Source organism: Anolis carolinensis, chromosome 1 (genome assembly GCF_035594765.1).
Source record: "Anolis carolinensis isolate JA03-04 chromosome 1, rAnoCar3.1.pri, whole genome shotgun sequence".
Lineage (NCBI taxonomy): Eukaryota > Metazoa > Chordata > Lepidosauria > Squamata > Dactyloidae > Anolis > Anolis carolinensis.
The window spans coordinates 251,470,298-251,497,192 of NC_085841.1; the positions used below are offsets into that span (position 1 = coordinate 251,470,298).

At 40.1% G+C, this 26,895-nt stretch overlaps 1 protein-coding gene across 8 annotated transcripts in view; it reads left to right on the forward strand.

Annotated features, from left to right (window-relative positions):
* Window positions 1-26,895, forward strand: part of kalrn (kalirin RhoGEF kinase) — a 627,264-nt gene that overhangs the window by 330,390 nt on the left and 269,979 nt on the right. For all 8 annotated transcript variants that reach the window (XM_008109458.3, XM_062971761.1, XM_062971850.1 and 5 more), the window contains 2 exons: window positions 14,311-14,442; window positions 23,955-24,185. In XM_008109458.3, coding sequence (XP_008107665.1) covers window positions 14,311-14,442; window positions 23,955-24,185 — 363 coding nt within the window. The remainder of the gene's footprint in view (window positions 1-14,310; window positions 14,443-23,954; window positions 24,186-26,895) is intronic.

Consider the following 26,895-nt stretch of genomic DNA (forward strand, 5'->3'; position numbering starts at 1 on the left):
ATTTCCTGTCTTATTTCCTGTTTGGAATCAGTCCAGAAGTTCCATGCAGTCCCAGAATGTTATAGCTATCGAGTTCTTAGGTATGTTAAACAATGTTACTTCCCACAGTTCTTATAGCATAATCTTTAACAAATTAATTCACTTTTATCCTTTGTTGTTGGTCTCACCAGATAGTTTCATCTGGCAGACTTAGAAAATTCTTGAAGAATAGTTTCACTAATTAGATTTATAAAGTCCTCTTTTCTCTCTACAATTTCCTACAGAGGAAAAATAATATAGTTACCTCTCAGAGATGTTTTGTCTATAAAGTTGGTCATCTTACAGCAGACTTAAGGGCATTTTAGTTAGTTTTTTCAGACCTTATCTAAATAAAGTATTTTAAAGAAGTGAATCAAAGCTACTTCTTTTTATTTCTGCCTGTCTCCCCCTTATATCTCCCCTTCTCTTCTTCCAATGGGGAAGGTGATATCCTTTGAGTCTTGAGGGGTTTGCATCTGTCCTTTTTCTTTCTGAAAAAGTTTTTCTCAACTCTATATAGTTAATAGACCTCCTGGGATGTTCCAGTGCTCAGCCAGCTAGCTGAGACACTGCTCACAGTTCCATTTTCTTCATCGGAAGTTCATATTTGTACCTTGATGTACTTCACATTCCCAACACATATTTTTGGTCTCTTTATAAACACTGGAAAAATTTTCCGGAGTCAGATACCATCTGTGCAAGATCTTACAAAAATTACCTTGCAAATCTAAACTTAGTACAAGCAGTCCTCAAGTTACCAACATCCAACTTAGAAACAATAGTTAAGAAACATATTAACATAGTTAAGAACAGGGGTGAGACAACAGGAAGTGATATAAATCTTAATCTACCCCTCAGAAAGTTAATTCATTCCTGGAAGTTATCATGGGGAAAGGTGTCTCCACTGATGCTTTATCACCAACCCTTGTTTCTACAACAAGCCAAATTTTTCAAAATCCAATTATCCAATTATCACAGGGACAGAAAGTGAGGTGAAATCTTCTGAACAGGGGCACAACAGTGAAACAAACATCACGTGTGTTAACCCTTCCTTATATGATCCAAAGCCTATATAGGTGTGTATGTGTATATATATATATGGCTAGAGTTACACTTTAAACAATGTTCCTATTCTGACTTTCACATTAAACATAAGAACAAACCTACAAAACCTCTCTTGTTCGTAACTTGGGAACTCCCTGTATACCTTGGAAATCATTAGGTCACATTCTTCTCATTCTCTTCTACTCAATATTGTGACCGAAATCTCAATAACAATGTATACATTTTCCCAGTTAAATTGATGTCATCTGTACATAAGTTAGTATCAAACACAGCCTTTTTTTTCAAAATTAAAAACTTTTTATCAATTTTAAATCTTTCATAAAGTTACTTATACTAGTACCAAAGAATATCACATCCATCATTCAACAATTTCTGCTGTGTTTAAATCTATATTGATAATAATTAAACAACAACAAATCTAGCAGGTTTTGAATGCCTCTTCCTCCAGCCTGTAAAAAATAACTGAAAAATGTGATATCCCTTTCATAAGAGAAGGGCTGCCAAATAGTTACTAATGTCTTCCAGAACTAAGCAGACAGGAATTAGAGTGGGCAGGGGAATCTGAGTAGAACTTGCTACTCAATTGGACTAAGAGAAACATAAGTCGGAAATGAATATTGATGGAGAGCCAGTAACCTCTGAATGCTGTGGGTGTGGGCTTGCAGACTGGGCTTGCAGTTCCATCAACTGGAACTCAAACTTGCAATCTGCTTTCGTTCTCATGAGAGATCCTGTTGAGTCATTGTCTTCTAATTTGGAAAATTAAACTCTCTGGTATGCTATGAAATAAAGGCAGGGGCTGAACAGAATTTCCAGTAGATGATTTTCCTAGAACAGACCATGCTAGAAAAAACCAAACAGGTTTACAACTTCTGCTTAAAGGAGCCGCCCTCCAGATCTTATTGATCTTATTGAACAGTATCTTCCAGATGTTCAAGCCAACATAACCAATAGCCAGGAATGCTGGAAGTTGTAATCAAATAATACCTGAAGGTCTGCATAACTCCTACCCCAGATCTACAACATAATTTACAGGACCTAATGTTTGCAGGCTCACATGGATTATTTAGAGGTAGCTGCAGTTTATCTGAGCTAAAATACCACAAAATTCCCATTGAGCTCTGGAGAAACTCCTTCAACAGGGGTCCCCAAACTAAGGCCCGAGGGCCACATGCGGCCCATCAAAGCCATTTATCCGGCCCCCACGGCACAAAGGCAGAAGGGGGTTGGGCTAAATGACCCAAGGGTTCTCTTCTTCTCTTCCAATTATTATTATTATTATTATTATTATTATTATTATTATTATTATTATTATTAACAACATTGAGGCTGGGAGGCCATTTGTCAGGGGTGCTTTGCTTGTGCTTTTGGTGTCCAAAGACAGAAGGGGATTGGACTCAATGGCCCAAAGGGTCTCTTCCAAACCTTTTTAAAAAATAATAATAATAATAATAATAATAATAATAATAATAATAATAATAATAATTGCTTGGTGGCCAACTATAGTCCGGCCCTCCAACGGTCCGAAGGATCGTGAACTGGCCCCCAGTTTAAAAGTTTGGGGACCCCTGTCCTTAAGTATATAACTATTATTCTGTATGATGATATCTATGAAGAAAATTACCTGATATAATAGAGTCTTGCTTATCCAATCTTTGCTTATCCAACATTCTGTATTATCCAACACAGTCTGCCTTTTAGTATTCGGTGTTTTTGTAGTCAATGTTTTCAATACATTGCAATGTTTTGGTGCTAAATTCGTAATACAGTAATTACTACATAATGTTACTTTGTATTGAACTGCTTTTTCTGTCGATTTCTTGAAAAGCATGATGTTTTGGTGCTTTGTAAAATCATAATGTAATTTGATGTTTAATAGGCTTTTCCTTAATCCCTGTTTATTATCTAACATTTTCACTTAACCAACATTCTGCCATCCCATTTATGTTGGATAAGTGAGACTCTACTGTAATCATGAATATACAAAAGCACTGAATGAAGTGATTGAAAATCCTGTGTATGTATCACATGTACATAAGTGTACTGATTAGAATCTCAGTGAGGGGAAGGAATCTACCAATTACAATGTGGACACTTTTATTTAAGCAGCTTTGTTTAAATTTTGCTTCATTGTAGAATTTTGAGCATCTAGGAACTACTTAATGCACTTATAACAGACAGTGGATTTAGACCTTCTGCAATTTTTTTCATCCTGGGTATTTGCATTCATTGGTAACAATATTATGACCACTACCATGCTCCAACTTTTTCTGTTTCCACCAGTTCTTTTCAGATGGTAAATCATGATTATTTTTTGCAGAAATATTACTATATCATTGCAGCTACTTTATCATAGTGTTTCTTACATTGAGTTTGTGGAATCTTGTTGCATCAACTAATTAAGTAGTCTAAAGTTTTATCATTTTCTTTACATGGGTAGTATCTGCTGTTTGTATTTTTTGAATGTTTGCCTTGATGCTCTTTGTTTCAACCATCTATTCTGGAGCCCTAAGTATGTGTCATTTAGTTTCTTTTTGCAGTGTCGCATTCTGTAATTCCCTCCTAGAGGTTCCCCTTCTCAACTTTTCCTTGTATTTTAATACCCTGAACAAGTAGTGATTTGCTTGGCTAGGCTTCAAGGCAATTTTCTTTCTATGCACATGTTTTATTTGCTCTGTGTTCAACAAATGTTCTCTACATGTATCTATTAATATTTATTTTTTGTTTTTACTGTTCATCAATACTTTATTTCTCTTGTTGATCAATATCAGTTGAAGTCATAAAGGGTGGTGTGATGCCATAATTCCCCATGTTTTTCTATCTATTGCATTAAGTTCTGCTTGAGTCCAGTCAAGAATTTTGGCACTATACCAAATAACTGATACAGCTCACAAATATATGCCCTGAATTATTTTTCTGCTGTTTAGCCTTGATGTCAAGACTTTCTGCATTCTTAGCCTAGCAGTTCACCATCATTGATGTTCTTGTAGTTTCTGTAGGCTCCAAAATAATAATCAACAATGTGCTTATATTCTGTAACATTTGACAGATAAAAAACTGTGCATGAAATCTAATTATGTACAACGATATTTACTTGTTTGTGTTTGAATAATCTGAATGTAATCTGAAATAAATTTGGATTCAGGGAGTATATAAGGCAACAAAAGTTTTAATCAAAAATAGAGAATCAGATGAGAGACCTCAGAATTTTTTTGATTTTCTACATACTTTTACCATTCAGCTATTTCTGTACTTCCTCATGAACTAGACTGCAAGAACTTGGACACTGGTTCATCTCTCATATGTCAATCCCAATCAAACAGTAATAAACAGGTGGATTATTCATATGAAATATGAGGCTGCAACCTCTGAAGAGGTTACAGATTATGTTGTACAAAAAAATTATAGCTACTGGTGATTGATGTACAAACCCTAAATGCAAGGTATATTTCATCGATGTCTTAAATGTGTTGTACTAATTCCAGCCACTCGTTGCATCCTACTTCTTTTACAAACAGTTCTGCAGGCAAGGATTTCTTGCCACTTCTCCCTTCTTCCCATTGACAGTCCTGTTATAAGAAGAGAAATATATTCATAGGACAGCTTTGCACATCTAAGAGCGAATGCTAATTTCAATCTTGCTTCAGATATATTGTTTTTATATAGATCACAGATTTGCATATTTTAATCCTGCTACATGGATTTCGTTCTCAAATATTTACTCCATACAGAATTTTAGACACCTTGAGGATACTAGAAATGTAGTCAGTATCTTGTTGGCCAAGTGAGGCTAAACAAGTTGAATATCCCAAAATTAGGCAGAAACAAGAACAACTGCTGTAGTGTGAACTGCTTTGTCCTATACTTTAAGTAAGTACAGACAGAAGATCTGCATTATTCTTGTTTGATCCATCTTATGACAAATTCATTGTGGTACAGAAGAGACAGGATGCTAGGATTTCCCTGTACCTTCCAATGGGGCATCTACATTGTAGAATAAATGCAGTTTGACACCACTTTAACTGTCATGGCTCAATGTATGGAGTCATGGAAATTGTTGCCTTATAAAGCCTTCAACCTTCTCTTCCAAAGAGTGTTATCTCACCAGACTACAACTCCCATGATTCCATAGTATTGAGCCATGAAAATTAAAGTGGTGTCAAGCTGCAATAATTCTACCTAAAATCTTTGCAATAATGAGGAATGCTAGGAGTTGCAGTTTTGTGATATCTGGAAATCTGGTGTTACTGGGGGGGGGGGGGATTGCTTAGGGTTTCCCTGTTTTGGCTCAAAAGCTGTTTATGAAACTTGGAAATGTGTATTTGATTGGACTACAAATATATTAAAATCAGTGCATGGAAAACAAAGCTGAGAAAAGTTTTATTATTGTTCAAAGCTGAGTTTGGAACATGTTCTTTGATTCTAAACTTCTCTTGTATTTGTGGTGGAAAAGGGAGCTAGGAATTTTTTTAAAATCAGTTTCTGTTTAACGTGGAGCTTGGAAAATTTTGTTTCCAGACATATATGCCAATCTTTTTAGACTAACTTAGTTTTTATTTGAATTACATGCTCTGAGCATTCATGCTTCATGATTTATTTATCATGCTGAATGACTTCATGGCTCACCCTCTTGGACGTCATCAAGAGCTGTCCACAGGTTTAGGTTCTGGCCTTGAAATCTTAAGATCAGGTACTTAACAGATCCATGTGGACGTGTTGCGGTGAAGCTATTCCAGAGCTGCTGTAGATCTATGTTATGGCTCTTCATAGTTCTCTTAAAAGCTTCTAATACTGAACTAGACTTCATCCCTGTGTAGGACTTTAAAAAGTATTGGGCAATGTGACCTTTCTGTGCCTTTCAGACCCATTATTCCGTAACTGCTGCAATAAATGTAGTAAGCTGATGTCATGTATGTCTGAAACAGGAATGCTTGAATTAGTAAGGCTTATTCACCCAAAGCAAGTATTTCACCAGTAAGATACTGGCAGAGGACTTCAGAAGTAGTTAACAAAGCTGTAAGTGCAGAGGTGTTTTTTGTAGAAGACAAAAGTGATGTATGGTCGTTCCTGTATAATTAGCTGGTCTTTTTACTGATGAAGTTTTAAGCTCTTTAAACATTGTGGAATGCATAGGATATAATTTAAAAGACCAAAAGAAATGTGTATGTTAGTAAGAAGTAATTGGGTGCATAGAATGTGAGCATGCTAAATGGCACATCACATTTAGTTGTTTTTAAATTTTACTTTTTTAAAAAAATTACTGTGCTTGGAAGCTGCCTAAAATCCCACTCTGAGAGAAATGTTGCATAAAATTTAATTCACTAGATGTCAGATTCCAATTGAATAAAGAAGCCAGCAAGCAAGAGAATAAGTGGATTTCATGGATTTAGGACTTCTGCTCTGTCAGATTTCTTATTCCAAACTAGTTTTTAATTGACATTACGTCAGCCTTATCCTATTTCCTACAAATGGGGACTTCCAAAACACCCTGTTATTAACAACTGTTTTAAGATCTTGCTAATTCGAGGCTGTGGCTTCCTTAATTGAACTTACCCAGCTATAAAAGTGTCTTCCTTTTTTTCTACTGTCTTGCACTTTGTAGGGCTTTATTATCTTTTCTAATGAATCATGTTGTCTCATGCTGTGTCCAAATTATGATAGCCTCAGTTCAATGATAGCCTCAGTTCCATCGTGTTGACTTGTTTATTATAGTAGCCATTTTCACAAAATTGTATAGTTTAAACTCACTATTGTCTGTTGCGTATTGCGTCTTTGAGAGGTAATCCAAGAAGGTGTCAATGCAAGCAGACCATGACAGCTGTCAGTTTTGAATGAAATGCTTTGAGTTTTGGGCTGACAAGAGTAAGAATATTTTGCAGGTGTGGTGGATATGTAGAGGTTGCATCACTTCCTCAGACTCAAAGGAAGATCTGGCTTGTTCTGCTGTTCCAGCAGCCAAAGAAAGTATATTCAGTTAAAACTTTAACAAAAAGTCATATGTTTCTCTGTATTCCAGGAAATGCAAGTCAATTAATGAAGGCATCTAGGTGTAATGTTGTTTTCTCTGTTCAAAACGCCAGCAACTCCACATTTATTTTGAAAAATTGTTTTGGTCCTTAATATGTGAAAATGCTTTACTACAACTGGTCTGTTATGCCCCACGGCATAGTACTGTATATGCATCTGCCACACTGTTTGATTTGTAGTTTGGCCTTCTTGGCTTTCTGTACCCCTAGTTATAACTCCTCCCCCCTTCTCTCTCTGGCCTGTACTTCTTCTGAAGAAAGCACATGGCTGCCCAGCTTCTGGGAAACTATCATTTTTTTCACCTGCTGTACTGTTATGTTTAGCAAGATTTGCCCAGAATAAAAAATCTGGAACCTTTTTGCGTCTCTGCAGCTGAGTTGGCACTATCTGACGAAGTTTCTGGTGTAAGTACTGGTCTAAGGAGATTACCACAGACATTCCCACGGCCTCACACTTGCAGCCAGGTTATGGAGTCAGAATATGGTCTGTTGGCTTTTTTAGTCTGGTGGATTACCTAGATTTAGAGCATGATTGCTGTCATGTAGTAACATGACTTAATAGTTTTATATGGAGCCCCAGGTGAAGCAATGGGTTAAACCCTTGTGCCGGTAGGATTGTTGACTGAAAGGTTGGCGTTTCGAATTCGGAGAGTGAGGAGAGCTCCCTTTTTTCAGCTCCAGCTTTCCATGCGGGGACATGAGAGAAGCCTCCCACAGGATGGCAAAACATCCAGGAGTCCCCTGGGAAACGTTTTGCAAACGGCCAATTCTCTCACACCAGAAGCAACTTGCAGTTTCTCACACAATTGTTTTGTGAGGTCTTGATGTTATGGTAGTTGTATCTTCAATGTAAGCTCTCTATGTCATTGCTTTGGATTGGGACCAGATTAGATCCAATATGCCTAGGAAACGTTTATGGGAGAACAAGCTAATACTGAGGCAATAATATGAATAGGCTTCATTTATGGATAATAGGTACAGTTGGTGTATCAGTAAGAAGTATCTACATGTCATTTTGATGAAAGAGATACAGAATTCCCTTGCAGTATGCATCAAATTGGATCCCTTTGCAAATCGCATCAAAATCTTGCATCAAGACAGAGCAAAACGCAAGCATGAGCTACATAAATTAAGCCTAATTATACAACCTTGTACCTATGAAACTGCAAAAACAGAAACAAGCAAGGAAACAATTATACTGGTTTTTTGGGGGGAAATTGCCCCTTTAGGGCTCAGTAAGTGGTGGCTTGAAGCATCAATTTATTTAGACAAATACAATGCTGGATAGAGTTTACCAGTAAACGGAGTTAAACCTGCAAAGTATATATATGGCATTCTTACAAAACTATACAGCAACAGTAATTAAGCACTAAGATGCTATCACATTAATATAACTAACCAATAATGAGAAAAACTGTTTCAAACTACACATGTCAGATATTTTCCTGCAAAATAACCATATTCTTCTTGGTATCTTTTATTAAGTAAATGGGTTCCTGGTTACACACCAAACTAATATATACCCACAAGTACAATATGCATTGGTAAATTGTCAATAAACAGGTATAAAATATAAACTTATATTGAATGAAATACAATAAGTACCAAATTTACAATTGTAATGTTAATGCTCCGTACATCAAAATGAATATATAACTGAGCAATGCTTGCTCTAGACATAAGTTTTCACCTGTGAAATCAATCAGTTGAACTAAAGAGCATGTAGAACACACAACCGGTTTTGACTCTTAGTCTTCTTCGGGTGAATTTATCTGAGAAAATTATAATGAATTATAATTAACAGGAGCATATAACATATCCACATAAATAATTACAAATCTGATATAAGTACTCACAATTGTACATTCACATGAAACAGACTTTACATTCCTCTTTCGAGTTTGTGTTCTTATATCTTTTTTCAAAGGTGGGTTCTAAATAAAAGGAACAAACAGTAGTTATAACTCAATTAAAAAAATTTAGATTTCAATTTAAAAAGTTTATATACATATCCGTATACTCACAGTGTCTGTGAATTTATGTATTTCTATGATACTCTGCTGACTCTTTGTTCATTCTTATAGCGAGTATGGAATGTTCTTTGGGATCCTACACAATATAATGGAAAGATTTATCATAAGGTGGGATGATTTCAAGTAACAGTAGGAGAAGGAGGCGATTTATCAACACACAATTGGTTGATAAAGGCTTATAATAGTGTATAACTACTAAAATAATGTATAAATATTAAAATAAATATAGTGCCCCTACTTCGCGGATTTTCATTTATTGTGGGTAGTCCTGGAACCTAACCCCCCGTGATAAGTGAGGGAACAGTGTATATGTTATGTTCATTTAGACCATGGGGGTGCTCAGTTTGTAACTTGAACATTCAGTATGATTCTCTTTGTAAGAGTTTAGTATTGTAATCCATATGTTTTATTCCTGTTTATTGACAATTTACTAGTGCATATCGCTGTACTTGTGGGTATATATTAACACTGAGGTCCAGGGGCAACAACTGGTGGCTTCACCAAGAAACTAGAGGCTGGGATAGGATAGAAGTAAAGTCTTCTGGTGGTGATATAAATAGCTTCTGTGTATACTTTGCCTCAGCTGTGTTGAGCAACTTGCCTGCAGTTAATCAAACAAGGTCAGAGATTGTATATTTCACTTGTTCCTGATGCTTGCCATTGTCTCCGTGAATCATAAAAACCATCTGTTAAGGGTATTCTCATAGCTCTGAGGGAGCTGCAGTTAGTGCCTATTATATGAAATAGAAACAGATACAGCTTTGAAGGACAGGAGGAAAATGTAATAATATAATAGGTTTATGAGAAATTTGGGGATAAAAATTCACTTGTAATGGTGTTCTTTGGTATAGTTCATAGTAACTGGTTCACATTGAATCCGTTAAAAAGGAGGGGTTTTTTTTCAACCTGGAAGGTGTCATGTCTCTGATATAATTAAGATCTACATTGGCCAGAATAAAAATATGATAGTGCTTGTACTATACGTGTGTGTGTGTGTGTGTGTATAAAGGGTTTGCCACAGGTGGTGAAAAAAGCTGATTCCCTGACCTTCTTTCTTGTACAAGACTATTAAAGGGGGATGTTCTGTCCTATTAATGTTGTTGTTGCTGCTGTAGTATGTCTTCAAAACGTATTTGACTGATTGTAACCTTAAAATGACCCTTTGATTGGATTTTTGGCAAGATTTATTCAAAGGAGGGTTGCCTTTGCCTTCCTCTGATGCTAAGAGAGTACAATTTGCTCAAGGCTATCCAGTGGGTATTCATGGCTCAGATTTAAAATCTGATCTCCAGAGTCCTAGTCCAACACCTAAATCACTACATCATTTTGTCTCTTTCCGTTTAAATATATCTCACCTTATAGCAAAAGGTCTCAGGGCCATAAACAATTTAAAATGATTTCAGACACCAGGGGAAAAATTAACATAGCCTAGAACAATTTAAAATGGTGTATATACAGCATGTGCCATACCACCACATTATAATTTAGCCAGACCCTAATCACGAAGATCTTAAAGTTCTAGTGAAAAGCTGGGTTTCTGTTTGGGAGATATTGTCATAAGGAAATGAAGAGATGAATTTCCACATGCTTCTTGATGGTCTATATTTGATTCTTTCAAAAACTTTAATGACCTTAATGACAAAGACAATGGAGCATATTGATGGCACTCTGTTCCAAACCCAAGTATTAAACAGTATGCTTTATAGAATTGGATCATATGGCATTTGGCCACTTAATGACTGAGGGCTGAATCCCTCAATGTAAGTTCCTGGAACTAGTCCCACAGGTAGGTGCCAAGCCACGGCAGCTCCTTCTGCTATCCCATAGGGCAGTGGTTCTCAACATGTGGGTTCCCAGGTGTTTTGGCCTACAACTTCCAGAAATCCCAGCCAGTTTAACAGCTGTTAAGATTTCTGGGAGTTGAAGGCCAAAACATCTGGGGACCCACAGGTTGAAAACCATTGCCATAAGGTCAGTCCAGTAGGCTACCAAGATCAGAGATATAAAAAAACCACTGAGAGAGTCAGAGGGCCATGTTTTCCTTGTCTCTTCTCTTGAGCAGGTTATCTGTCAGACCTATTTCTGGCCTGAAACTAGATTAAGATGTGTCCAGATAATCAGGCTCCTTCAAGATGGTATGAAATTCCCCAGTTTCTACACTTTAACATCTTTTTCTGTGACAGATTTAACTGGGATTTTAAATATAGGTATATGTATAATTAAAATTTAAAATAGGGCAGCTGGTTTAATTGTACCAGAGCCTTGCCAATGTTTTTGTGTTCAAACTACTATCACAAGATCCAAATAGGGGTGGACAGAGGAACAAAGCCTGACATTTACCTGTTCCTTTCTATAATCCAGAAACAGATTCTTAAACATACAACAGACTGTCTTTGAAATGTGTGTGATTAGTTTGTCCTATAACTTTGCTTCCCTTTTTCACTTCTTTTTAATTCCTAAAAAGTGAAACACAACCTCTGAAGTCATCTTATCAACTGAGGCAGGGTGAATTGTAGGCAGTGGTAGACCATCTACTTACCTGTTCTTTCTGTAACACGTGATATAAATTCTCATAACATCAACGAATGATGTGTACTGGAGTCCATTAAATCTTGTGTTAAATAAAACCTATTAATCTTTAAAGTACCACAGAACTCCTTTATTGTTTTTGCCACAGTTGACTCATTTGATTTCAACCCCACTTTCACCATTCTTCATTCTTATTGTGGCTAAAGTGGTTTGGTTTGGCTTTTGTATAGTAACTCGAAGGTGTAGCACAACTCACAGTCAGTTTCAAAACATAGCCTCTTCTCAATAGGGAGACATATTCACTCTCAGTTTCAGATTCTGCAAATATTCCATTTTATTTTTTTGATGGAAATTCAAACCAGGCAATGAGGAAATAATTGTCATAATTCATGCTACTAAGTGAAGCTGAAGTTAAAGGCTTGGTTTCTAGGCTGTATACATTTCAGATCTTGGTTACTTTGTCTAATAATCTGGGAACAAAATTGGTCTGGGAAAAAGATTTGGGTGCAACCATCCCAGATTCTGACTAGAAACATTTGCTGTTAAAAGGGTCAATGAAACTTCTGGCCACAAGTATCAAAGAGCACTGCATACAATTAATAAATTGATGATATTTTACTCCCATGGAATGGAAATGCTTTTCTAAAGGGTCAAGTGAGTATTGTTGGTTACAGTGTTGTAAATTGGGCTGTTACCACACCCATCTGGAATTTGGTGTTTGCAAAAATCTGTCAAATTATGTCACAAACAATTTCTTCTTCACCAGACTTGGGACGGCTAGTTCTTTCGTATAATGAAGTTGAGTCTGTTTCTCATAAAAATTGATTGTGTATTTATGTTTGGCAGCACATTAAGTGATTGCACATAATTAGAAACTTCTAATTGCTCTGTTACTTTCAAAGCCCTTTGTTGTGACTGCGCCTTCGGGGATTATGGTTGATGGGGATGGAATTCGAAGAGGAAGAAAAAACCCTCGTGATGAGGGTTCACTGGAGGAGTTGCGCAGGAAGCGACTTAGAGAGCTATATGGGGGATCTTCTGAGGAAGATTCAGATGGGGAGATGGATGCTGAGGAACAGGTGGTGGCTGGGGAAGCGGGCACTGAATGGGCACAGCCACCGGAGATGTCTGGGGATTTGGGGTCTATGGATACTTCTGAACCTGGGGTTTCTGCAGGAGCTGATCCCAATTGGGATGCTTGGAGAAGGGAGGATGGTTCTTTAAGTGTTCATGGGGCTAAGTGTGGGCAGGATGATTGGGACTCGGACGAATTGCTAGGTACTCCAGATCCACGAGCTCTAGCTGTGTGGAGCTCAGACTCTGAGTAGATTTGGGACACCTGATGTTTGGGTGTGAGTGTTTGGTCACCCAGGAGGAAGGGGAATAAAATGGGAATGTTTGGCCACTGCACTTTGCGTGTGGCAAGGTGTTGCTGAGGCGCCATTGGGATCTCTGTGTTTCCATGAAGACTGGACTTGGACTATGATTTGAATCTGCTGTTATCACCTAGCTTGGCTCTCGCTGTTTTCTTATCGTGGACCTGTTTTGGATGACTGCACCCTCTTCAGACCTTGGATCGGAATTTGACCTTGCTACTGCCTTCGCCCTGTGATTGATGACTACTATCGGCTTTTGACTCCTGGCTTGCTCTTTGGACACCGCTGTTATCTCCTGACCTGACCTTGGAATCCCGGACGACGTCTTTTCACCATCCTTTTGGAGCCTTCGGCTTTATCCACATTGTGGAAGCAGTCTACTGCATTCTTAGTTTGTTTGTTTGTTTCCTGACCAATTTGGTGTTTTCTTTTGGGAACTGTTCCTTTGAAAACTACAGAGCCGGCTGGCAGGGCTTGGACTCAGAAAGTGCAGTTTGCACTAAGTTTGTTTAGCTTTGTTTTTACCTGCTTGTGTTGCTGAATTATATTTTTGTTTGAACTGCTCTTGAAGCACTGATAGTGAAGTGTTTTAAGGTTTTTTCTGTGTTAACATTACTTTTTGGCTTATCTGCTGAATAAACTCTACTTTTGTTCGCTAATTGGCGTCTGACTCTTGACACCCTTCTTAGATAGAATCTGGAACATCGTACTGATGGAGACGTTAACTGAAAAGTAATGCCTATTAGAAATAATCAAGTTCATCAGTTATGCAAATGAATATGCATATACTTCCCCTCCTCATATGATTGCATTACATTAATGGGCACAGTTTAACTGTCTGATTCTTAAAAACTAATGTTTGTGCAGTAATTTAAAACTAACATTCCCGCTCTGCTTTGGATTTTTTGCTATCTTTGGACAAGATTAGCCATTGTCATGTTATAACATGTATCTGAATCTATATTCAGTTTTTCCTTTCTCTTTTTGAATAGTTGCATATGGTAATTTGGAAACAGGGAGCTGTACCAAATCCCCCCCCCCCCCCCCGGTTAAGAAGCATAAACCTAGATATTGATTGCAAATTGGCTGGTTCCTTGGGTTCTAAACTTGACTCTGCTTAGAAAGACTGTGTTTTGTTTGTCTTATTCTCTCTGTTTTTCTCTTCTTTCATGTATAATGCTTAAAATTGTCTTGCTATCTTTGTGCTGCTCACTGCCAGTTTTTTACAACCCAGTAAAGTTCCTTTATAATTTCCTTTTTCAGTTCCTCTCTGGTGTGGATGCCTGGTGTAAAATGTGCAGTGAAGGAGGCCTCCCATCAGAAATGCAAGACCTGGAACTGGCCATCCATCATCATCAGTCCCTTTATGAACAGGTCACTCAGGCTTACACAGAGGTGAGTGTTCCAGAAGAGACTTTAATAACAGGTAGCAAGTTACACAGTGTAATTATTAGATAGTTGGATGTGCATTTCGCGTGTAGGGGGTTATTGGCAGAATAATTTGTGGAATACATTTCATTGCCAGGCTGATGTGATTGCTTGAATCTTGAAGCTCATGTGCCTTTTCTGTGTAATCTTTTTTATTCATGGAAGAAACTAACATGTAGCAATATCAATGTGTGTCACGACCCAGGCTGCAGAGCACCAATAACCATACACAGAGGCCAGAATCTATCTAATATCTTTATTAAGGAAATATATAAAGTTAGTAAAAGCAAGTGTATGAAATAGTTCAGAAGTAGACCTTTCAGGAAAGGTCAAAATTAGTCCCAAGAAACAATGTCCAATATGAAATATTAAGGTCCAAAGTTGTAATCCAATAACCGAAACACTCACTTTGCCAGGCAAAGTGAGGGGAGATGACAAGGTCCTTTAGTCCATGAACTTGAGCAAGGCTAGGAAATAACTTGAAACAAGGCTTGATACAAGGCAACAAGGCACGGGGAGCGAGAACAAGATCCGTGGAATTACTTGGCAAAATCCGGAAGACAAGGCAAGGCTGAGTCCTGGAAAACAAGGCAAGGTCCGTGGAGGTAAACAAGGCTGGAAACGGGAACGAAGGCTTGGAAACGGAGCGAAGGCTTGGAATCAGGAACAAGGCTTGAAACAGGAACGAGGCTTGGAAACGGAGCGCGCTGTCCACACACAACTTACTCCAGTAGCTGACGAATTGACTCCGCAAGATGCCTTTGTGGGTAAAACACCTAAATAGGGTCTAGTTTTCCCACCAAAGAGCAGTTCTCTGGGGAACTAGAAACGAAAGCTAATCTCTGAGTCCAGATGCATGACTCCTTAAGGTTTCCCATGGAAAGCAGGCTTAATCAGCTGAATTCTTAGCAGCTATCCTAGCACTCCTACGAGAGGCCGCTTGAACTGCTCTCTGATGTTTACAAAACTCGTGGCGAGAAAACACAGGAGATTTAGACTCAGGGCTTGTTTGACAGATTTCTGGAAGACAAATCTCTTGCAGGTGCAAGGTTCCCAAATCTGGCTGGGAAGGTTCCAATTCTGACTGAGACGGTGAAAAACCCAAGTTCTCCTCTTCATCTGGGACTACAGTGCCATGAACGGGACTACATGGCCCATGACTCATCACACTATCCCCCTCCTCAAGCCCCCTCTCAAACCGGGACTCTCTCCCCGAGGCGCGAGGCCGCGGCTTGGCGGGATAGGTCTGATGGAAGCGGCGGGTTAGATCAGGAGCATGGACTGTGGAAGCGTCTTCCCAAGAGCGTTCCTCGGGGCCAAAACCCACCCAGTCAATGAGATATTGTAGGCGGCGGCGGTGAAAGCGAGAATCCAAAATGTCCTCAACCTCGAACTCCTCCTCCCCATTCATCAAAACAGGAGGGGGGGCCGGTCGGTCTGTATCTGGGCGCACACCATCCGCCGGAAGGAGCAGGGAGCGGTGGAACACTGGATGAATGCGCATTGAACGCGGAAGTTGGAGTTTGAAAGTCACGGGGTTAAGTTGCGCCACCACTGGATAGGGGCCAATGAAACGGGCATCTAACTTCCGGCAAGGGCGATGGGAGGGCAAAAAGCGGGTGGACAGAAGAACCCGGTCTCCTACCTTGATTTCGGGGCCCGGCTGGCGATGTTTGTCCGCGTGACGTTTATAGTCCTCCTTGGCTTGGTTTAATTGCTGGAGCAAGAGTTGTTGCACCGCTGTGAGTTCCTGCAGCCAGTCCTCTGCTGCGGGAACTTCTGAGGTTTCAATGACAGGGAGAAAGAAACGTGGATGGAAGCCATAGTTTGCAAAGAACGGCGTTTCTTTAGTAGAAGCCTGGACCCCATTGTTGTAGGCAAACTCTGACAGCGATAACAGGGAAGCCCAATTGTCTTGCTGGTAGTTCACATAACAGCGAAGGTATTGTTCCAAAGTGGCATTGGTGCGCTCAGTTTGCCCATCTGTTTGGGGATGATGAGCCGAAGATAAACGAGAGTCTATGCCCAATAGTTTTTGTAGTGCTTTCCAGAAACGAGAGGTGAATTGGGACCCACGGTCTGTTACCAAACTCTTGGGCAATCCATGCAATCTGAAAACATGTTGGAGGAATAGATCTGCAGTTTCTTTGGCCGTGGGAAGGCCATCACAGGGAATGAAATGGGCTAACTTGGTGAAAAGGTCCACCACCACTAGGATCGTGGTGAATCCACAGGAAGGTGGTAGATCAGTGATAAAATCCGCAGAGATTATTTCCCATGGGCGGGATGGGGTAGGGAGGGGATGCAGAAGCCCTGAGGGCTTTTCTCTTCTTGTCTTGGAGCGCTGGCATACTGGGCAGGTGTTGACATATTTTTCCACATCCTTGCGGATCTTGGGCCACCAGAAATCTCTTAGGATCAAATGCATGGTTTTAAATAGCCCGAAATGCCCTGCTGGCTTGCAGTCATGACACAGACGAAGTGTTTTTTCCCTGCCCGGTCCTGGGGGGATGTAAACATGATTTCTATAGCAAAGTAGCCCATCCTTAAGCGAAAAGGGAAAGCGTAGTCCTTGGCGAAGTTGGTCCTGTGCCCAGGCGTCTGCTTGCTGACTAGCCCTGATTTCCTGAGCACAAAGGGGTCCTGGAGTAGGGGAAGTTGATTCAATGGGAGTGGATTTGGTGTTTCCCACTGTGAGCGTGGCAAAGTTCTCGGGTTGTAGCAGCTGGGACTCAAAGGTCTCCTTGCGCCCTGCAGCGTATTCCGGTTTCCGTGACAGAGCATCTGCTTGCTTGGTCTGGGCTGGGGTTACATAATGAATTTGAAAGTTAAAACGTTCAAAGAATAAAGCCCAGCGTTGTTGCCTTTGATTTAGCTTGCGGGCAGTTCTTAGATGCTCTAGATTTCGATGATCAGTATGGACTTCAAGGGGAAATTTGGCCCCTTCTAGCCAATGTCTCCAAGTTTCAAAGGCTGCCTTTATGGCCAATAGCTCCTTTTCCCAAATGGTGTAATTTCTCTCTGGCGCGGTCAATTGACGGGAATAAAAGGCACAAGGATGAAGATGGTCTCCCACTGGTTGTAGGAGTACAGCCCCAATTGCCACATCGGAGGCGTCCGCCTGCACAACAAAAGGGGTTTCAGGATCTGGATGCTGAAGGATTGGCTGGGACGTGAATAATTTCTTTAGTTGCTGGAACCCTTTCTCTGCTTGATCTGTCCAGCGGAAAGGCTGTTTCCCACGGATGCAACTGGTGATTGGGTCAGACCAGCGGGCAAAGTCTGGAATGAACTTGCGGTAGTAGTTCGCGAACCCCAAGAATCGTTGCACCTCTTTCTTGTTGGTTGGCGCCCGCCATTCCAATACTGCTGAAACCTTAGCCGGGTCCATGGAGAGCCCTAGTGGTGAGACGCGGTACCCCAGGAAATCTACCTCTTGTAGATCAAAAGCGCATTTTTCCAGCTTGGCATAAAGTCCATGATCCTGCAATCGTTGTAACACCATTCTGACGTGGTTCTCATGCTCTGATTGTGATCTAGAAAACACCAAAAAATCGTCCAGGTAGATGATCAAGAACCGATCTAGATAATCCTGAAAGATGTCATTGACAAAATGCTGGAACGTTGCGGGAGCTCCACATAATCCATAATTCATAACTCGGGACTCGAATAATCCGAATTTAGTCTGGAAGGCAGTCTTCCACTCGTCCCCTTCTCTGATGCGAACTAGATTATAAGCTCCCCGAAGATCCAGCTTGGTGTAGACCTTGGCTCCCCGAAGTCGGTCTAGTAGGTCCGAGATCAAGGGCAGGGGATAGCTGTTCCGCTTAGTGATATTGTTCAATGCTCTATAGTCCACCACCAAGCGTAAGTCCCCTGATTTCTTTTTCACAAACATCACTGGGGAAGCGGCTGGGGATTGAGAGGGTCTGATGAATCCCTTGCGAAGGTTTGACTCTATGAACTCCCTGAGAGCTTCTTGCTCCGGTTCAGTCAGGGAGTAGAGATGTCCTCGCGGGATCGGGGCCCCCTCCACCAAGTCAATGGCACAGTCATAAGGTCTATGTGGGGGTAATCTCTCGGCTTCTTTTTCATTGAATACATCCCAATATTCTGAGTACTTCTTGGGCAAGGTGATAATGGGTTCAGTGTCTGTAGCATGGCAGACCTTGGCTACAAGGCAATGGTTTTGGCAATATTTTGAAGCAAACTGCAGTTCTCTGTTGGACCAGGAGATGCTTGGGTCGTGAAGTGTCAGCCATGGAATTCCCAAAATTACAGGGAAATGGGGAACCTCGGTAACAAAGAAGGAAATCTCTTCCATATGTTCCCTTATCCACATTCTGGTGGGTTCCGACCACTGGCTTACGGGACCCGTCTTGAGGGGGCGGCCATCGATGGCTTGCACCACACGGGCATTCTTGAAGTCATGGTATTGTAATCCCAGAGAGTCGGCATACTCTCTATCAATGAAATTGTTTGTAGCTCCTGAGTCTATCATGGCATGGACCATGACTGGCCCCTTTTTTGCTGACCACAAGGTGACCACTAGAAGAAATAGGACCCCGGTTGGCGGCTCTTGAGTGGGTTTTTTGACCGGGTTGGCGAGCCTCTCTACGCCCGGTCGCTGGCTTCCCCCGCCGGCTGTGCGCCAGCCGCCTCAGACGTCTTCGTCTCCGTGGAGGACGCCGCCGCCAGACGGGCGGGGGGCTTCCCTTTGGCTGGGCACTCTCTGGCGAAGTGGCCCCCGTTTCCGCAGTACCAACAGAGATTTAGGCGTTGGCGGCGGGCCTTCTCGGCGGCATCTAACCTGGGACGCACATTGCCCAACTGCATCGGCACCTCCTCGCTCCCCCTGGGGTATGGGGCTGGTGGTGGGGGTCTCCATACTGGACGCGGCTGGACGCTGGTGGGAGCGGAAGGTTTCACCCCAGCTCTACCGCTCTGGCCTCGGACCCATTGTTTTCTGTTGGCAAGCATGACTTCAGCTCGTAAACATTGATCAATGAGTGCTTCAAGAGAGTGGGGGGGATCCACTTTGGAAATTTCCTCCAGCATCTCGATGTTGAGACCCTCCCGAAATTGTCCTCTGAGGGCTATATCATTCCATCCGGTGCTGTGGGCCAGCACTCGGAACTCGGCTATGTACTGGGACAAGGGTCTGTCCCCCTGAGAGAGGCGCCGGAGTTTATGGCCGGCTGCTTCCAAATTGTCTTCGATCCCCCACGTCGCCTTAATGTGATCCAAGAAGTGTTGCGCTGATCTTAGGTGTGGGGAAACTTGGTCGAACAGTGCCGTCGCCCAGTTGGCCGCTGGCCCGTCTAAAAGGCTGTAGATCCACGCCACCTTGATGTCTTCTTGGGGAAACTCGGCATTGCGGGCCTCTAGATAAGCTTGGCATTGGCGACGGAAAACATGAACCTTAGAAGCTTCTCCAGAAAACTTGGTTGGCAATGCCAGGGCCGGGAGTCGGATTCCGCGTTCCTTCAATCCCTTTATTTCTCCCTCCTGCGCATTGAGCTTATCACGGATGCGGTCCACTTCCTCCTTGTCGATGGTGTAGCTAAGTGGCTGGCCACCCGGCACGGTTCCGGTAGACATTCTGGCCTAGGTTAATTGGTGCTTAGGGTGGCGGAGTCAAACTGTCACGACCCAGGCTGCAGAGCACCAATAACCATACACAGAGGCCAGAATCTATCTAATATCTTTATTAAGGAAATATATAAAGTTAGTAAAAGCAAGTGTATGAAATAGTTCAGAAGTAGACCTTTCAGGAAAGGTCAAAATTAGTCCCAAGAAACAATGTCCAATATGAAATATTAAGGTCCAAAGTTGTAATCCAATAACCGAAACACTCACTTTGCCAGGCAAAGTGAGGGGAGATGACAAGGTCCTTTAGTCCATGAACTTGAGCAAGGCTAGGAAATAACTTGAAACAAGGCTTGATACAAGGCAACAAGGCACGGGGAGCGAGAACAAGATCCGTGGAATTACTTGGCAAAATCCGGAAGACAAGGCAAGGCTGAGTCCTGGAAAACAAGGCAAGGTCCGTGGAGGTAAACAAGGCTGGAAACGGGAACGAAGGCTTGGAAACGGAGCGAAGGCTTGGAATCAGGAACAAGGCTTGAAACAGGAACGAGGCTTGGAAACGGAGCGCGCTGTCCACACACAACTTACTCCAGTAGCTGACGAATTGACTCCGCAAGATGCCTTTGTGGGTAAAACACCTAAATAGGGTCTAGTTTTCCCACCAAAGAGCAGTTCTCTGGGGAACTAGAAACGAAAGCTAATCTCTGAGTCCAGATGCATGACTCCTTAAGGTTTCCCATGGAAAGCAGGCTTAATCAGCTGAATTCTTAGCAGCTATCCTAGCACTCCTACGAGAGGCCGCTTGAACTGCTCTCTGATGTTTACAAAACTCGTGGCGAGAAAACACAGGAGATTTAGACTCAGGGCTTGTTTGACAGATTTCTGGAAGACAAATCTCTTGCAGGTGCAAGGTTCCCAAATCTGGCTGGGAAGGTTCCAATTCTGACTGAGACGGTGAAAAACCCAAGTTCTCCTCTTCATCTGGGACTACAGTGCCATGAACGGGACTACATGGCCCATGACTCATCACAATGTGTACTCAGAAGTGAACCACTGGATTACTCTGAGAATAACGCTTATAGAATTATACCCTTGGGCTGCAATCGTAATCATAATTACTGGGAAGGAAACCCCTGTGAGACTTCTGAGTAAATGTATTTAGATTGTGTTGCACACTTAGAACTGAGCCATCCATTAAGTAAATCTGTACCAGAATAATTTGCTGTGATCCAAAAAGATAGAACAGAGGAAATCAAAAAAGGAGGAGGTTGAGAAAGGAATGCAGTAGCATCTTAAAGCCTGTTCTTATTGTAGCCTAAGCTTTTCTGGATATAAATCAGTTTCTTCAGATGCAGTACTGATTGATATTTAGGCATATAAGACATATTTACATAATTGTGAGTGTGCAGTGGAATAAAATAGGATCCAAAAAGATGCCAACCATGCAAATAGAGTATAGGAAGCTGTCCTCAGAGTCCCTAATCCAACATTATCCAAATTGGCATGGAAAGCACCATATCTGTTACTTCTTTGACCATCCCTTCTTTAAAAATAAAGTGTTAAGTAGTCTACTGTTTTTGTGTTGTTTATTTTATATTGTTTGCTAGGTGTATAATCCATGTGCAAGATGATGGGGTGTATTAATGCCTGTTTACTTAGTTTTCTCTGATAATTCTGTATGTGTTCAATCCTTCTTTCTCACCTTTTGTGTCTTCTCAATGTAATGAAGGAGTATTTCCAAGCTCTATATAAGCTGCAGTCATTTTAGGGAAAAAGACAAAGGACTTTTTCAAGTTTATATAATAAAATACAAAAATTCAAATTGATGGATTTGGTGCATAAAAATTGTCTATGCCCTGTATGAGTCTGTATCCCCTTTGGAGTTTAGTGAAGGCTGATTAACTAAATTGGCTTCCCCTCATCCAACCATCTAATCCATGCCGCATTGTGGTGATCCTCGCTGTCTGCAACCAAAAGCAACTGGATCACACGTCAGGAGAGACTGTGAGCTATTACAGAGTCACAGTGGTCATCCTAGGTTTTAAATATAAGCCTCTAAGTAGCACTGTGTGTGATCTGCACAAAAAGGAAAAAATCAGACTCTGTCCTTTTAATATCCGAATACTGTATTTAGAATATTTTATGTGAATACATTATACATATTACTTTTCATAGTGATTAATTTCTCATATAAACAAAGATTTTGGATATATGCTTTAGAAGGCTGATGGAAGTCAAGAACAAAGAGGGTAATATTGACTTGCTAGATAATAATTTGAGGAGTGGAGAAGGATGAAGAAACACTTTATAATTTCTGAAAGCCTAGTCCAGCACTTCCTCATTGTTTCTTTTGTGTTCATAAATCCTGTAAAATTGCACATTGTGGGGGTTAGCGTGAAGACTGTTTTTGTTCTTTATGAAGATGCACTGGAAAAATAGTGAAGACACAACATCTCAATCTCTTCATATCAGAACTCAAAGATGAAGTTGGTCTTCAGTTGCAAATTGAGAAGTTCACGTTGGAATTAACTTTGTGCACTGTTACTGATTAGTTAGCCATATTAATATCATTGATTCAGAGTAGCTTGCCATACTAATATCAGTAGGTCTGACTAGTTGGGAATTGACTCCTTGCTATCTTTTCATATTTTGGAATCAAGTTTGCTCATTGGTTTAGTATACAATGATAATACTACATTACTTCGATTATTCTCTATGGATCACCATATACTTCCACCAGTACTATTTCTGTCTTGCCTCACTTTCCATTTAGTTTATTGGGAGCTGGTTCTGACTTTGCACCAGAAAGTGGTGAACAAAAATTTCTGATTGTTCCCTTCACACACACGCGCACACACACACACACACACAAATATTCATTCCTCTTTTGATCCTGGATATCAATAATATTGAGGTTTTCTAATTAGTAGTTTGCAGTTTGTGTGTACATCATGTGTGTATATTTAAGTTCAGTTCCTTTGTTTGTCAAATGATTTTCTTCTCACTGTTCAAATTTGAAATGTCAGAAATGTATTGGCAGTTTCCTACCTATACAGACTACCCTTCAGCTTAATGACCAAAAAAGCAACTGCCCATAGCTGCAATTGGCAGCCTTTTGAAACTGATATGTAATTTATAGAGCAATATCAAAGTCTTGCCAATCATTGTGTAAATAAGCACCTTTACAAAACTGAAAGCACAACAGGCTTAGTGTCATAACACTAATCATACGAGTGATCTAGTCACAGAACCAGCCCACCCACCCCCCCCCCCCCCACCCTCCAAGGAATGACTAGGGAGGACACCAGGACAAGCACCAGTGTGGGACTAAAGATACCTGAGATGCCAGAAACATCCAGGCTTCAGACACTTGAATTTATGACAATAGAATTCAGAATATCCCAAACTTCGGTTAACACAGGTCAAGGCCGCATTAAAGTGGCCTTGCCCAGCATTATTCCACTTCAGCTCCTTGTGGTGTTTGGCCATCACAGAGATTATTTGTGGTCCTTTCCCATTAAATGGTCAGTGTAGATTTCCCTTAGTCTATGGAACTCAGGGAAGTAAACTTAGTCTATGAAACCTTATGCTATCAATTTGGTTCTCTCAGTTAATCCCTAAGGTGCTATAAATCCTTTTCCATGTTGTCTGGATTAGATTTCAACGTATTTGCTCTTATTCACTCCATTACTGATGACAAACACTGGTTGAAAACCAAGGCAGATGGTTATGAAAAGATAGATTCATGTTTGGCCCCTTGAAATTAATCCAGTTATCATTTGCCATTTCAGCCAAATGTAAATGATGGATAATCCTTTCTTTCTGCATGAGCCAAAAGTAGCCATACCAACACAACACCCATGCTTGATAGTGATCCTTTAACCTTACAGGTGAGTCAAGATGGAAAGGCTTTGCTGGATGTCCTACAACGTCCCTTGAGTCCTGGGAACTCAGAATCTCTCACTGCCACAGCTAATTATTCCAAGGCTGTTCACCAGGTTTTGGATGTGGTCCATGAGGTTTTACATCACCAACGGCGCCTAGAGAGCATTTGGCAGCACAGGAAGGTCCGATTACATCAGAGGCTTCAACTTTGTGTTTTCCAGCAAGATGTTCAACAGGTAATATAATTTCTCTAATTTATAAAACAAAGCTTGGATCTAATTTATTGCAGCCCAAAACTGGTTAGGGAGACTCATCTGGAAGACATCATAAAATCATTTTACTGTCTCTTGATGCTATTGAAATATAAAATGCTCATCATTTCTGTCATGTAAAATATCACCATTTGTTATGTAACCTATTGAAAAGCTTTTAAAATTAGGAATGATTTTGGAGTGGCTTTATAAATAGCTATGAGGTCTATGAAGGACAGTTTACTAGGAAGAAAAGTAGCAGCAATATTAAAATAAAGCATATCCCTGTGATATTACCTAGATTATTTCAGCATTGTATATAACCATGAGTGTTATGTAGAAAGTGCATTGGAAATTGTTGTTTAGTTTTTCCTAGAATATGAGGATCAAGGGAACAGTGAAATTAATAGGCTGTAGAAATGATAGAGCTGTTATTGGGCTCATTCAAATAAAATCTTCTTATCCCACCAAACCATGGATAGTTTGACAGGATTCATTTTGTGGTGGGGATTTGAAAGGAGTATGTGTATAAGAATGGATGAACTCCCCTATTTCAGTACTCGATTTTTGCAGTATATTAAAAGCAGCAGGGTTTGTGATTATGATTAAAAGAAATCAGCTTTATTGCTACATTGGGATATCAAGAAATTCAATCTTCATTAGGTCAGGGCCCTGGATTGGGTGCTTTCTCACTACAATATTTCCTGAAAGGTATATGCTTGTTTTAGACTGGGGAAGAATTGAGTTTTATAGAAAGATGGTTAGAAAGAAAGATTTAGTTGTACCTGTGTGCATGGTATGCTCAGGGAAACTAGGGTGGAAAAAAATTCTCCATTGAAATTTTGCTCCAGATTTTGGAATTTGAAATTACTTAATTTTTTTCCGAAGTGGAACTTAGGAATTAAAAGATATGCAGGTAGTGGAAATGCTAATTTTGCATGACATTGGATCCCCATTCCAGTTTTTGCTTTAAAATTTTTGTATAGTTGGTAATTGTACAATGAACAGAATTCCTGAGGCTCTCTTTTCATCTCCTTTATCATGCTTTGAACATTCAGACATGAGAAAAATTATAAATATCCCTTTCATTCTCATTGGCTGCACATAGCTCTGACTACAGTTAGTCTTTTCATTGTTATTGCTACCTAACATCTTTCCCTTTCCCCAGTTCTCTTTGTCTTTCCCTCTCTTTGTCAGCAAGTAGATGTTCACATTTAGGAGTCTTCGTGCAGAACCAATGTGTACAAGAAGCTCAGAAACCAATATTGATTCAACGACCCTGGCAAATGTATCTTTAATCCTTTCTAAATACAGTGGCAAGTAAATAGCCCTTGTTTCTTTAGACAGCAGGAACAGATATTTGTATTTTGAGTTACTGTATTGATTTAGTTCTGAAACATCAACTCTAATATTATAAATGATATGTCTTTGTGAAGTCATAGATACCACAATAAACGCATTTTGTTACGTATTGCTCCAAATTACTACCAGTGGTTTAGCAGCTATGTTTCCATAGTGGCAATTATAAGGTGTGTATAAAAATGTTTTCTTCATACATTTATGAGAATATCCAAGAAATTGAGTGGGGAGATCCTACAATGCAATAGAAGAAAACTCTATATTCACATACCACATTGATTTTTTTTCAAATTTAGTTGACTTTTCCACATTTAGTTGAGAGACAAGACTCTTTGTAGATTGGGACTTATTCTGTACGAAAAAACACATTTGAGGTTTGTTTGTTTTTAATTTGCCATTGTCTTTTCAGAAAACAGCATTTTGGGCATAGAAAAGTAGTACTTCTGTGCAAAAATGTAGATTTATGTGCAAAAAGAACCACACCCATCTTTTTGGACAGAATGAATTCTGAACAGTGATTTTGTTTTTGGAAAGTTGTGAAGTTTTTGGACAATTTCTTCCAGGAAGAAGAAAAATTATGAATTGTTTATTCTTATCACTGATTATGAAATAGATCAAGATTTACATATAGCATTAAATGATATTCATACATCATAAAGATTAGTGTACATTTTTGGCTATAGAGGTCTTGTTCAGGGGGAAGATTAAAAGAAAGCACTCTCTTGAAAAATCTTAAATATGGAGACCATATTTAGGACTTGAAGAATCTGTAAATAAAATGCTGTTTCTTTATTCAGAGAGAATAGAACAACATTAACATTTTATAGACAAGTAAATATGATATCTTTGTTGTTAAAGAAAAACCGTGCAAGGGCCCAAGTTCATTCGATCAATACAATAACTATATTAAAAAGAAAGATAGAATAAAAAAATAAAACTGATCCTTTAAAATCCAAATATAAAAAGGAAGTGATTTCACCATGACATTGGGATAACTCAAGCCCTTTCTATCCTCAAGTAATTCTTTTGTCACTCAGTGACAAAATCTAAGAGAAAGGTATATTCATGGGTGTAGTGAGTCCTATGTCGGTGGAGTGGTGAAACTTTTAATTCAGAATTTAATCAAACTGTTTAAATTCTGCTGAATATTTAAAAAATATACACATAGGTAGTCCCAAACATTTTGCAAATTTCCTGAAGCACCACAAGTGTTTTAGTTCTTATTTGATGTGCACCCATCTCAGTGTATGTAAAAAGAAACCCAGAGGTCATGTTGTCTGTGAGTTTCTCTTTGTTTTTAATGTTTTGTACTTGCACAAACGTTTTTCAAACATAT